The sequence below is a fragment of the Lynx rufus genome, unplaced genomic scaffold, assembly GCF_022079265.1.
Source record: "Lynx rufus isolate CCGP_SWC_20201006 ecotype Redwood Valley unplaced genomic scaffold, mLynRuf1.p SCAF_4, whole genome shotgun sequence".
Taxonomy (NCBI): Eukaryota; Metazoa; Chordata; class Mammalia; order Carnivora; family Felidae; genus Lynx; species Lynx rufus.
In genome coordinates this window covers 128005909-128020418 of record NW_025814856.1, presented here as the reverse complement: position 1 = coordinate 128020418, position 14510 = coordinate 128005909, and the positions used below count along the sequence as shown (strand labels likewise).

General features: G+C 41.0%; 1 protein-coding gene across 2 annotated transcripts in view; it reads left to right on the top strand.

Moving 5' to 3' along the window:
* Positions 1–14510, top strand: part of ELMO1 (engulfment and cell motility 1) — a 532635-nt gene that overhangs the window by 284747 nt on the left and 233378 nt on the right. For both annotated transcript variants that reach the window (XM_047095403.1, XM_047095404.1), the window contains exon 15: positions 5251–5359. In XM_047095403.1, coding sequence (XP_046951359.1) covers positions 5251–5359 — 109 coding nt within the window. The remainder of the gene's footprint in view (positions 1–5250; positions 5360–14510) is intronic.

Sequence of the window (14510 nt, the reverse complement as noted above, 5' to 3'; positions counted from 1 at the left end):
GGAGTGGGAAGACTGAATGGATTGGCCTTGCCCTAGAAGTAGAGAGCTCAGCAGAAAGTAGAGGAAAATGTGTCCAGGACAAGCAGATGAATAAATCAGCAATGTGATTGATATCGAGGCTAAGAGGGCCAGGGTGGCCCCAGGAGCAAGAAGGAGTGGGTGTTAGAGTGTGGCTGGCCTTGTATTCAGAGCTTAAATGCCCAAGCCAAAAAGGTTCATGATCTGAACCACTGGAGAAGAAGAAATGCAGAACACTCAGAGGACTATTCAGAATTTAGGGAGGGAAAGCCTGGAGGCTATTCCATCCAGCCTCAGTCACTCACTTTGAGCAATTGTTACTGATCTTCATGGGATAAATAAGAGAGAACCTTATACTTTTGTCTAGAAGGAGCTGGGATTTATAGACCCACTTCAGTGAGATACAAGAAATTGATCAAAGTTACTTCACCACTTTAGTCATGAAATCCATTGAGGTTTATGGTAATATGTATGTGACGACCATTTTCATAGGAAGAGATTTGGAAACCGAAGACTTAAAAATGGAGTTCTATGACTGACTTGGGCTAGCTCCATGCTTTAAGCAAGCCAACTCTTCGCCTTGTTGCCAGTACTTTTTTAAGAGTCTAATTGTAATACCTGCCTTATCAGTCTTACAGACTTGTTGGGGGATCAGTTGATAGAAGTTATGTATATATACCCTGAAAACCTGAAAGTATTTAAAAAACATTTTATACTTAATATGGCAGAAGTATCCACTGTTTTATTTTACGAGACATGCAGATAGTTAAAACTTCTTTTGGGGTATGATGTATTCTACGATGAGTGATAATAACAGGTTTTTGTGCTCCATCTATCATGGCTTCTGTTCCAGTATGTTTGCTCTTAAAACTAGAGTGAGAAAAACATAAACATGGAAAATAGACCTTGATATTTCCAAATGGAACTTTTCAAAATGATGTCTTAGGTGAGCATGGTTAATACCAGAATGCTGAACATAGGTAGAACAGCAAAGTAAATGTTTTTATTTTAATTTATTTTATTTTTTAATTTTTTTAATGTTTACTTATTTTTGAGAGAGAGAGAGAGAAAGAGAGGGCACAAGAAGGGGAGGGGCAGACTGAAGCAGGCTCCAGGCTCTGAGCTGTCAACACAGAGCCCGATGCAGGGCTCAAACTCCTAAACTGCAAAATCATGACCTGAGCCAAAGTTGGATGCTTAACCAACTGAGCCACCCAGGCGCCCCAAATGTTTTTTTTTTTTTTAAGTTACTGTCTAGTTTAAGAATTATCTTTCACTATAGTAATATATTATTAGTAACATTCACGATCATAGACTTCTCTGAATATTTCCGTCGGAATATTGACCCTAAAAAGCACACAGGTAACTTTAAAAATTACTGTCTGCCTTGTCTAAAGAAACCACTCCAGAAGGAGGTTTATTTTTCTTTAGGTGGGTAAATATGATAAGATGGATGGTACATTAAAGAATAAAGAGAAGGGCTTCTCAAAGCTGATTTACATATTGATTACTTAAATTACTCCTTAATTTAGTGCCTGCTAATAAACAGTGCCTTGGAAATGTTTCCGGAACATTTATTGGCTGCAGTAATTCTATCTCCGGTGTATGCAGATCACATCCTCATTAAATATTGATGTGCTCATGAAATGTTAATAGAATGTTAATGTGAAATGCAGGGGGATCTCCTCAGTGGGAGCTGGGACTGGCTGAAAACTACCTGTCTTCTGTCTTTTCTTTATGTTCTGTCTTCTTCTTGCTCTGTTGTTTCCATTAATTCCCCCATCATCAGCAGGTTTGGATTTGCTCCTTAATATATGTATAGCTGTCCCAGATACAACATTTTTAAAAGAGAAAGATTTACTGATTGATGGGAATTTAGTTGTTCTCCCCTCCTGCTTCCCTGAATTGGAATTCCTGGTTAGAACTAGAATGAATTCCTCTATAAGGAGAAGGGTGATTCAGGATTAAACTAATGAGTCTTTGTGCTCAGCAGATTGTGGAGAAGAGATTGTGAAGAGGGAATGAGGCTTTCAAAGACTCGAGCACCGGTCCTTCCTTGCTTGACTGCAGAAGGGATTTAGTTGGAGTTTACGTTCAGCTTTCTCAGAGAAAAAACAATCAACTCATAACATGTGTTTCCCTAAAGACACTGCGAGGAAGAATTTTTGTCGTAAATCTCAAGGACAATAAAGGTTATGCTCATGATGATATTCAGTACATAATTATTTATGTGAGCATATGTTCCAAATGGTTGAAAAGCCTCAGTAAACAGTACGGTTCATCAACTTCTTGGACAATCGTGAGGGGGGTAAAGCGATAATGGCGAAGGCTGTGAGAACTGCTTGTAGCACAACAAATGCAGGAGGAGATTGAAGACACAGACTATGTTGTGACTATGGTTGGGTTTTAAGGCAGTCCTGGCAGGAATCTCCCCAAACAGTTGATTTGTTAGTGGGGTACTGTCAGTGCATATAATAAGATGCGTATATATGTGTGTTTTGGTGTCTGTGCAGAAAATAATCGGAGCACATTCTTGTTAAAATCCTACTCCTTTGGTTCTAAGCAATGCACCTGATATTGAACTCCCTCACATCACTTTGCTGTTTGGAACCCTGTCCATATCAATAAGATGGCACTTTCACTTACTTTTCTTTCTTCCCCCTTTTCTTCTCTCCTTTCTTCTTCCATCCTTTCAAATATTCTTTCTTTTATCTCACTTTCCTAAAAGCCTTCCCCTCTTTGTCCTCTTCATTCCTTGTCTGCCTCTCGTTACCTTTCTATGATCACATGCCGGGTGCCCCATGCACACTCAGTCTGAGCTGCCCTAATCTCTGCCAGGGATGCTGCCCAGGCCCCCCTTTCTTTCTTACTCCCTCTTATCCCTTCTCTGCACTCAGATCTTTTCCAAACAAATCAGGCCATGTCACTCGTCTGCCTAAACCTTGTGATTAGCATCTCAGGATCTTGGAGTGACACCCCACCCAGCCCTGGGGCAGAGGTCTTGGCTCACCTCTATGCTCCCCAGGTTTGTTTTCCCCCTCTCCAGCTCCTGGAACCCCAAATGCTTCTTTGGGCAAGCCCAGACCCCTCCACATTATAGACCAGGCAGTCTGCTGGCCTGTCCCAAACACATCCTACTCATCTACTCAGGGGCACCGTCCTTGATACCTACACCTGGGATATTCTTCCTCCCAGACCTCGACTTGGCAAGCTCTTTCTCATCCCCAATTCCCAGCAGTCACTCAGTTATCTAAACTCTCCTCTGCAGGCCTTCCCCATTGCTCTTTAACACCTCAACCAGTTATTTTTTTTTTCCCATAACACTTGTGATAAACTAATTACCTATTGTTTTTATCTGTCTTCCTCAATTAGAATGAATGTTCAATGAGGTCGGAGCCCTGGTCTATCTTGTTCTCTACTTTGCGGGGCTTCTTCCTAGTCGATAATTACCATTATTGATTGAATGAATAAAACACTATTTCTGCCACTGAAGATTTTGTAGCCTAAGGGGTAAAACAACATAGGTCGGTGCACAGCGTTGATGTAGACTAGGAGACACCCACCTGCTCAGGATGTCGTGTAGCTCTAGAGGAGGTACCAGGCAACTATATCTGAGATGGCTCCAGAGATGGATAAAGTGGTTATTCCTTTTGTTGACACATGAATTTGAAGTTTAGTGACTTTGAAATAGAGTTTTCTTGCTTTGTTTTTACTTTTGTCCAATCCCTGTATACACACTCCCTTAATTATGGTAGGAACATTTCAAAGTATCTTAAGGATAGAGGAGAATTATTAGACCAACCAAAGAGTTTTCAGAGGAAGTTTTGAGCAAATAAACTGTAAGGACAGGGAATCAGCTTTTCTGCAGGAGCAAAGGTTCCCAGGGCTCTCCTATGGCCTTTCTTCTCTGCTTTCCTTTGCATTTTTGTTTGCTTTTCTTTAAAAAAAATTTTTGTAACATTTATTTATTTTTTGAGAGACAGAGTTGGGGAGGGGCAGAGAGAGAGGGAGACACAGACTCCGAAGCAGGCTCCAGGCTCTGAGCTGTCAGCACAGAGTCTGATGCAGGGCTTGAACCCACGAATTGCGAGATCATGACCTAAACCGAAGTCGGATGCCTAACCGACTGAGCTGCCCAGGTGCCACCCCGCCGCCAGATTTTTTTTATTACAGGTTCGCATTCAGGTGGCTCCTGTGCTCACATACCTTGTGGACTGTCAGCACAGTTGGGCCAGTTTTTTTCCCCTTTTGTATGATAAGTCTCAGGGACAAACTCTGGTTGGTTCCTTTTGTGTCACATGTCCCTTAGGCATGCTTCAGTCAACTAATATGGGGGGTAAGAGCCTGTAAGAACATAAGAACCTCTGTGGGCAGATAGGGAGAATTAAAGGGTGCCTGGGTGGCTCGGTTGGTTAAGTGTTAGACTTTGGCTCAGGTCATGACCTCCTGTCTCATGGGTTCGAGTCCTGTGTCAGGCTCTCTGCTATCAACACAGAGCCCACTTTGGATCCTTTGTTCCCCTCTCTTTGCCCCCCTCCCACTGGTTTCTCTCTCTCTCTCTCTCTCTCTCTCTCTCTCAAAATAAATAAATAAACTTAAACATTTTTTAAAAAAATAATAAAATGTAGGAGTTGAAGGCCCAGAAGAGCTGCTATTCACCAGGCAAGGGAAGACTGAGGGGAGAGAGCATGGTCTTATCACTTCAGTAAAAGGTCTTTCTTGTCCTGTTTTGAAAACCTCTCCATCCATAGGCACTTCTGTGTAAGTGGAAACCAGCAAGCAAAATCTGCTCTGACAGGGTGGAAAGTTTTAGGAGATTTGGAAACCATGTGAGTTTTAGGCACTATATACTGAGTACATGCTTAGAGTACAATTGTGTTTTGGCCTCAACCCTTTGTTTGGCAATCTGGGGTGGATCTGTTTCTGTTACCACAGAGCCAACATTATTTTTCAGTTTTTTTTTTTTAATGTTTATTTTTTATTTTTGAGAGAGAGATAGACCAAGAGTGCAAACAGGGGAAGGGCAGAGACAGAGGGAGACACAGAATCTGAAGCAGGCTCCAGGCTCTGAGCCTCAGCATAGAGCCCAACGCGGGGCTCAAACTCGCAAACCTGAACTGAAGTTGGATGCTTACTCAACCGAGCCACCCAGGTGCCCCATCTTAGAACCAACATTTCAACATTTTCTACAAACTGGCTTCCCTTACTTACCTGTTCCCTTTCCACTTGCAGATTGTGCTTGAGAACAGTAGCCGGGAGGATAAGCATGAATGTCCCTTTGGCCGCAGCAGCATAGAGCTGACCAAGATGCTGTGTGAGATCTTGAAAGTGGGCGAGCTGCGTAAGTAACACTTGTTTCCCACATGGGCATGATGCTTGGCAGGGACCCCACTTTCAGGGTTGTGCCTGGACCTACGCAAAGAATTCCCAAGGTGCTGCTAGTGGTGCATGGGCATCCCTGTGGACCCAGCATTCTTTGGCTCAGGCTTCCAGTGCATGTATTTCTGCATGTCTGTCTTAGAAATACACATTATTGTTATCTACAAGTGGAAAAATTTGCAGGTGTGATGACTGAATTTCAAATGTTATTGAATGAGTATATATTAAAATAGTCCTGCATTTAGTAATCTGTTAAGGAAAAAGATCTATGGATTTCTTTTTTAAAATTCTGGTTTTTAACCTACCGGTAGATTATTTTCTTTTCTTTCTTTTGAAACAATTTTTCTCTGTAAAGAAAAATTGAACACTTTAATAAAATCCTCTTCTCCCAATATCTCACTTGTTTAGAATACTTTCTCTAAGAGAGAAGGAATTATAGAAGAAAATGGGTAGCTGATCATGACAAATGTGGTCAGAGATATGCTCATTGCTTTTTTTCTTATTTATATTACAAAATTTAGGAGAGGACACCCAGAAAAAGCAGGTATGATAATTTTCCTGCCTTTTGCTCACTGGTGTAATTTGGGTTTAACCTGTTAAGATGAGTCTGATTTAACCTGGCTTGCAGTCATTGTCAACATTTAGCCTCCTTAAAGTGGCTGAGTTCCATTCCCTCCAATATCTCTAGAGCTGACACACATATAAATCTTCCCTTGTAGGCTTAATAACATGGGCGCCAGAGAAGACTGTTTATACCAGAGCAATGTTGGATGTTTGGTATTTGTTGTGAAAGCATAAATATTCAGTTACCTGCTTGAGAGTTTAAAATAATGGTCTGAGATGATTAATGGAAAGGAATCCAATGATTAAATTGGAAAGGAGGTTATGCTTTATTTACATTGTAAAAACCGACTATAGGTACTATTCAGGTAAACTAGAAAATTGAGAGCTTAGGGAGGAAAAACGAGGAATTTAAGTCTGTTAGACCAAGCACAGCAAATATTATCATCCTCCAGTGTGGGTGGATGGGGGAAAGAGGCTGAAATTGACATGAAACTGCCATGAGAGTTCTTTACTTATGAGCCCAAACTAGGTCATCTGTGCGTTAGAAGAGTAGTAGCCTGACCGAGAGATTTCTGTGTCACTCTGCTCAGGTTCACTGTTCACCAAGGTTAACATTTCAGTTTACCTGGATCCTTTTTTTGTTTTAAAGTTTATTTATTTATTTTCAGAGGGGGGGAGGGGCAGAGAGAGAGGGAGAGACAATCCCAAGCAGGTTCGTGCTGTCAGCACAGAGCCTGATGTAGGACTAGCACTCAAGAACCGTGAGATCACAACCTGAGCCAAAACCAAGAGTCGGATGCTTAACCAACTGAGCCACCCAGGCGCCCCTATTTACCTGGATCCTTGACCCGAGTTATCCTTCCTACTCTCCATCAGACTAACTTGTTGAGATTTATGTTGGCTGCCTAGCTTACTGTTTATTCAGTTGAAGGATTAAAGTCCTGAGTCAAGCAGATCCTACTGAATTCCTCATCCTGACAGCGGTGACTGTTTCATGTTTATCTCAATTTTATGGGGGGCGCTGCAGGAAGTCACTTGCTAAGAAGCATTGCAAGACCCGCTAAGATTTTCAGAAACTGGACAACAGTCATGCTCTGTCTCGTTGGTGCTTGCTTTGTCTAGGTTATCACCCCACATTGCCCCTTTCCCTATGGCCTGCTTTGGCCAGTTCTCACCTTCATGGCAGTAGAAAGTGTATAGAGTGTATTCTTCTGTGTTCACTACTATATCCAGCCTCTGTTCTTCTTCTTTGACAACTGACCCATATCTATCGTGCTAAAAGTTGACACAGAACAGAGATACAGAGGAGCAGAGGGAGGGAGGATGCTGGGAGTGAAGGGGAGCTGGGTTCTGTCTCTGCCACTTAGGATCCTCATGGCCTTGGGTAATGTCCTCACAAACTTCACCATGCTCTTACACCTCCACATTTTCCCCAGAAGTAGATTGGTAGTATTTGGGGTGATGATTTGAGTAGTTGTGTTCATTTTGGCCTGGGCACAGAGAGGTACACGGGGAATAGAGCGTATTCAGCCTAGGGAGACCAACTTGGAAAAGATGGCCGAGTTCTAGACTGTGTGTGGGCAAATATGGATCTGATTTGGACTTTCATCCATGTCAGTGTGACTCTATTTGGTGGGCAGCAGCGGGGGACCATGGTGGCAGGAGTCTGAGCAGACGGTTCTGCTCAGGTGAGTGTCAGCTCTGTGGTTTGCGGTGGGGGTGGAACCAGGGGTAGAGACACAGACTAGGGACTGACCTCTGGCTGGTGCAGAGCAGCTCTGCAAGACTTTTGAGGACCTGACATCAAGCCAGGAACTAGGACAGAACTCCATTCCTAGGGACTGAGATAAAGAGTGGGGATGAAGGTAAATACCTTGAGGATCCCTGGGGATGTTCCAGGTGCTGCTCTTGCACTGTACATTATTCCATATCTCACCTTCTGCTGCAGAAGGTTCCAGAGAAGGTTCCAGCCTTCTGCAATGACTCATTTAGTACCTGGTCTGGCCCATCTCTGCAGCGAATTTGGACTAGGTTACCTAGGGCCTGGTATACCAATGGCAAGCTCCCTTCATCCAAGATGACAGATGCATTTATTCATCTGTTTAATCAAAATCTATTGATTACTTACAATGTGCCAAGGACTGTGATTGAACACTGCAGATACAAAGGTGAACCACTTATGATCCCTGTCCTCCAGAAGCTTGCGCTTGAGAAATTTTTGGGACTGATATCTTCTATTCTTAGTTATAAATGATTGCATATTTATTTTAAATGCCCATTGTCTATTCTAAAGTAGAATTTTGCCAATGTTCTGATAGTTTGAGGCTTTAGGTTGGCCTATTTATTGCTTGCCCTGCAAAGGTCTTTCTGGACATTTTGCAAGGCTTATGGAGGATTCCACATTTCTGAAGTCTACATGCCCAAATGAGATGTTTTCAGCTCATAAAATATTAAAGGATTCCTACATTCTGATTGAGTGCTAGACATCAAATGATGAAACACCCTTTGGTAAGAGGAAAATTGCTTTTTAATGGATTGCCTTTTGCCCATTGCCATAGTAAATAAGTTGCTAATATGGAAAACAAATCTGAGTGCACCCTGATGTTGAGGGAAATATCTGTTTTTCTTCTGGGGAAAATTAGTTTCACATACAAATCCATCTTCCTTTGGTTTCAATGTGTCTGCTTTTCTCTGTTTCTAAGTTCATGGTTCTTCTCATATTTGTGTTAATAATTGATCTGGAAGATCATGGTTGTACTAAATCTATAAGCAAGTGCAGAGATCAAAGAAGTTCCACTTAAAGATCTAACTGATTGAGAAAAAAGACATATACAAGAGTAGAAAGATTCAATTTTCTACAAACGCTTTGTTTTTTGATTTAACTTACAGTCTTTGACGAAATCCACTTCTGAAATACTGGTTATATTTTGATGTCCAAAGCAAATATACTAATATTCAATTAAGTTAGTGATACCAAGTATTTATGCAGTTTTTTTTAAGATTGCTTTTTAAAAAGCACTATTTTTCTGCTTCCCAATTATTAACATTGCAAGAGGTGAATGTTTAATAGTGTGGTATAAAAACCAATATCTGATCATTTATATGCTTAAAGCACTTTATCAGGGTTATTTAGTTGAAGCCCCATAACACCCCCAGTAGTTAATCAAGATCAATAGCATCTATGTTTATTAATGAAGAGAAGACATAGACTTACTGCATATTGTCTGGGGTCACTGGGCTCAAATCAGTCCTCAGGAAGCCCAAAGAATAGTACAGAAAGAAGCAGAAAAGTAGAATGGTTGCATTTTGGCATCTGGATGACCCATCTTTGAATCACAGCTCTGCTACTAATTGCACGCCTTGGGCATGTTTCTTCCTCTGTTCTGAGCTTCAAATTCCTTATCTCTAAAATAAAGCAATACCTGCTGCACACAGTTAGTTGTTGGGAGGATTAAATAAAATAATGGGCACCGCTTTAGTTGCAAGATAGATGATTTTTTTGCAAGTGATAGAATCTCAACTTTCCATAAGCAGACTGCAGGTTAAGTGACAGAAGGAGAATGCTCTGACTTAAGTAATAGCTGGAACCAGAATCTGGAGCAATGACTCTTGTTTCTTCACTCTTCACATTCTGTCTAAAATTATTCTTTGTAACCTGCTTGGTTCATGAGTCACTTTTGAGAGCAACACACTTGTTTTTTCCCTTAGTTTCAATCTTAAAAATCACAAAGAAGAATACCAATGGACCCGGAGGTGGCCACAGATCCCCATTGGGCTGGGTTGTATAATTGGCAGTTCCAGTTAGAAGAACAGGACTGGAGTAGAGTGAAGAGCAAGTCTTGAGAAGAAGAGGTGTATTTGTGTGTGTGCAGTGGGTAAGGGTGTGGGGAAGTGGGAGGTGGTGCACTAACAGAAGAAGGGAGTCATCTCACAGACAAATACAAAGATATTTGCTATAGATGTGAAGTCCTAGGCAGATACCTAGCTCTTAACTGGGGCTAAAAAATGGTAACTGTTGTGTTATTATAGCACTGTCCCCCAAAACAGTAAGTTGTTGAGAGATACAAGGAAACCTTGAGTTTTACACAATAGGTTAATTACTTATCTTTGGGATATGTAGCCCCTGATCCATTTATATTCCAATATCAAGTAGGGCTAGGATACTTCTTTCTGTCTCTCATTCATTCATTCATTCATTCATTCATTCATGATACACAGGGCTTCTTCTCTATACAGGATCTAATCCCTGATGACATGGACATAGAGCACACACTCCATTCTCAAGCAGCCCACATTCTGACTGGGGAGTCCTTCATATAAACAAATAATTAGAAAACACATTGTCATTTAGAACATTACATTTAAGTTACACTAATATCACTAGGAGGCAGTGGTTGGTTCTTTCTGTCCATAGGAAGCTAGACAGGCTAAGGAAGGGAGAATCTTGGGAGGTTTGACACAGAAAAGGAGATACTTGAATATGTGGAATCACAGAGATGAGAATACCCAGGTAAGCACAGGTGTGTGTATGGTGGGCAGCAGCTGTTAAAAATTCCAGGCAGTGAGGGGCGCCTGGGTGGCGCAGTCGGTTAAGCGTCCGACTTCAGCCAGGTCACGATCTCGCGGTCCGTGAGTTCGAGCCCCGCGTCAGGCTCTGGGCTGATGGCTGAGAGCCTGGAGCCTGTTTCCGATTCTGTGTCTCCCTCTCTCTCTGCCCCTCCCCCGTTCATGCTCTGTCTCTCTCTGTCCCAAAAATAAATAAATGTTGAAAAAAAAAATTAAAAAAAAAAAAAATTCCAGGCAGTGAGATGTAGGTGAAAAGACTTGGAGGGTCAGAGAATTCTAGTTCTATGTGGCTAAGGCAGGGGGGGCTTGAGGGAGCAAGCAAACGGAGGAGATGCTGACGGAAAAAGCAAGAGTTAGATCATAAAGATTTGCCATGCAGAAGAGCTTGGACTTTACCATGTAGGCAGTGAGAACCGATAGAAGGATTTTTAATCAGAAAAAAATGCCCTAGTCCTAGGCATCAGATTCTAGGATTAGATTTTGTCTTCTGGCTGTGACAAGAACTTGTGAGTACAGGGCCAGTATCAGGGACAAGGTTACTTCAGCCCAGCTAGTATAGCAGTGAGGAGGCTTTTCAGCTTCAAGTATTAGAAATCCCAACTCAAAATGGCCTGTGTAAGAAGAACCTGTATTGAATATCATAATTGCAGAGTTGAGTAAGTCCTAGAGATGGTTAACTGTTCAGTAATCTCATCAAGGACCCAGGTTCTTTCTACCTTTTGGTTCTGTCATCCTTGATGTACAAAATTTGTCTTTAGGCAGATAGCAAAATGGCAGCTGCCATCACGTGGTCCAGGGGAAAAGAAGCTGTCTCTTCTAGTGAGTCTCTTTTAGACTTGTGGAAATGTTTCCAAAAGTTCTTCAGCAAACTCTCACATCTCATCGGCTGACACTGTGGCCTGTGCCTACCCGAGTCATTGATAAGGGGAACAGGAACAATCATTAGCTGCTCCTGAGACAGGGTATGAAGCCAGCCTTCCTTGAGTATATGAGCACAGGATGATAGATAGCTAAAGAAAATAGGGAAAATAGCTACTTGCAACCCTTAATTCTGTCTCTTTACTTTCAAAACTCTCCTCTGCATTTTCCTTACTGCTGCAAAAAACTATAACAAATTGAAGTCAGATTACAGCCCTCTGTCATTTTGCCTTCACTGGGAATTGGGGAATGCATTAGTATTTTTTTTAATGTAGCAATATCAAAGGTTGTGGGAAAATGGTAATTGAGGTTTGATTATAATGTATTTCATTTTTCATCACTAAGATGCTAGGGCTCCACTACCTTACTTTCCTTTCAGCAAATGTATATTTTTCACCTCCTCAATTATGCTTTTGTATGTGGGTTATTCTCAGGTGTATTTTGAAGGGCAGAATGGACACATACATTTGTGATTCAGGTTCTCATATTTCCCTGAAATAGTTTTTCCATCTTCACCTATGTGACCATATATAATTAGATTAAAACTTAATAACTGCTTCTCTGCTTTGAAAAAACAAGAACGAAATGTACATCACATGCTATGGAAATATTCAGCATCTCCTTACTTTGTCTTTCAGTGACGATATTTATTACAACACACCAGTGGTGCTGAGTGAAGCACCTTGTATAATTCATCACCCAGACACCTCTGCTTTAGCAAGTAAAAATAACACAGATGAGCAATCTGAAGGACTCTTTGGAGTACAGCAGCAATTAGAATAGACACTTAACTCTGGGACATTGGTGTTTTCGTACTTTGAGAAGTACCATCCATCACTTTGATTCTTAGAACATTCTGGCTAAAGAAAACTCAAGAAAAGTAGTTTTTTAACAATTAAGCCTCTTAAGGGCCTTTCTTTAGCCCTCTTAATACTAGCTTATTCCTAAGCTCCCTGGAAAGTTGAAGCTTCTCAGACCTTGACTCTGTCTTGAATCTTCATTTTTCTATTTCTGCTTTCATATGATACTTCCACCTGCAGCTTAACGTAAAAACAAACAAAAATAAATGCAATAAATGTTCAAGGCCTGAGCCCATTATTTAGAAAGTTTTATCTACTTTTGGCCCAAATTAAAAATGTCAAAGGAGAACGTATAAGAGTCAGTCGAGAGTAGTTGTTTACAATAATTATAGAACTGATCTCAGGATTTGTAATAGCATTATTACAAGGCAGGAGGATTTAATGTAAGATTCTTGTATTCAGAATCAGAAGCACGTGGCAATTGGCGCAGCTGATACAAGTAAGGGATTTTGTCAAGATGGCCAGCCATCTTGCTCCTTTGTCTCCCGTTTGTAACCTGGGAAAACTCTCATCATCATCATTATCATCACCACCACCACTGCCATCATCATCATTCTCATCTCAGAACTAGATGAAGAAATATAGGTTAAAGTGTTTTGCTAAATGTAAAGTGCCAAAAGTTTCACATTTTTTGCTAAATGTGAAATACCCTATTTGTGAAGGAGACAACAACAGAAATATGCAGATTTAGAGACACCGAGGTGTATCTCCTCCTGTAGCAAAGTCAACTCTGTGCATTTAGTGGCTGCCTTAGAACCTGAAGTTCTGTGGTTACTTGCTGGTGTTTCAGGAGGCAGTACTTGTAGGTACTTCTAAAATCTCAAGGTAATTCTTACCTCCTTCGGAAGAGATTGCTGTGAGAAATTAAACTCGGTAGTTTAGAAGACTATCTCAAGCACATCCCAATTATAAATGGATGAAAATAACTTATATTCATCATAGGCATTTTTAGGGCTTGCTCTTTTTTGGTTTATTTCTGAGAAGATATGTAGCTGGAAACGATCAGCATCCATTTCTGTTGTCTCTTAGGTTATAGCTTGAGGGGTGAGCCTGGTAGGTTTGCCCAACCTCATGATGAAGAGAGACAGACACAGACGTGTTGAAAGAACACAGATGCCCACTGTCTTCCCTCCCACCTTAGAGATACTTGTCTATCACGTTCATGTACAACATCGGGGTTGAGTGACCATTCTGATTCCTCCTGACTCTCTGCTGGGGAAGGCACCACATTCTCCTGGAAACTCCCATAGCACTTTACTGGTGCCTCTCTGTTATACTTTCCTCTGTTTATTAATACTTTTTTTCCTTTAATTCCTAAAAATTGAGGTAGTTTATAGTAAAGTATAAAGATAATTTCAAAATAAATAAGTGGTAAAAGCAAAGGCAAGTAAAAATTATAATTAAAATGGATTATGAATGTTTGCAAAGAGCATGTTATAAAGGCCTTAGTATTTACTAGTGGTAGACTTTGAATTTGGCTCAAAGATTTGTCTCAGGGAAGCAGGAGGAGCTCAGTAATAGAAAACAGATGTGGGACGCCAGGGTGGCTCAGTCGGTTAAGCATCCAACTTCTGCTCAGGTCATGATCTCACAGTTTGTGAGTTCAAGCCCCATGTTGGACTCTGTGCTGACAGCTCGGGGCTCAGAGCCTACTTCCAGTTCTGTGTCTCCCCCTCTCTCTACTCCTCCCCCACTCATGCTCTCTCTGTCTCTCTCTCTCAAGAATGAATAAACATTAAAAATAATAAAATAAAGAAAACACATGAGTACACATCTCACACGAAGAAGCTCAGTGTGTAAACCCAAATGCTAATTTCAGTTAAGGCTAAAATAGTATTTGATAACATTTAATATCATTTGTTAATGATGATGGAATAGACAACCTCTTAGCATTATTTTTTTTCTAAGCTACTGTAAAGCAGCAAGCCAACATATATTTAAAATGGTGATAACAAAACAGCTTTCCCATTAAAAACTGGAACTAAAAGTAGGGTGCTATGGAGTGCTAACATTCACCAGTAGTATCTCTCCTTGATCTGGAAGACACGAATAGAGGTATAGTTCATTGATAGAAACAAAGTATTTTAAATTATAGACAATAAAACTGTCCAGAAATCCCTGAAGAAGCAAAGAACAAGCTGTTAGAATTCATGTAGCTACATGGTGGGTAACAAAAATTGGTAGCAGTTCCATATGTCAGCAGTA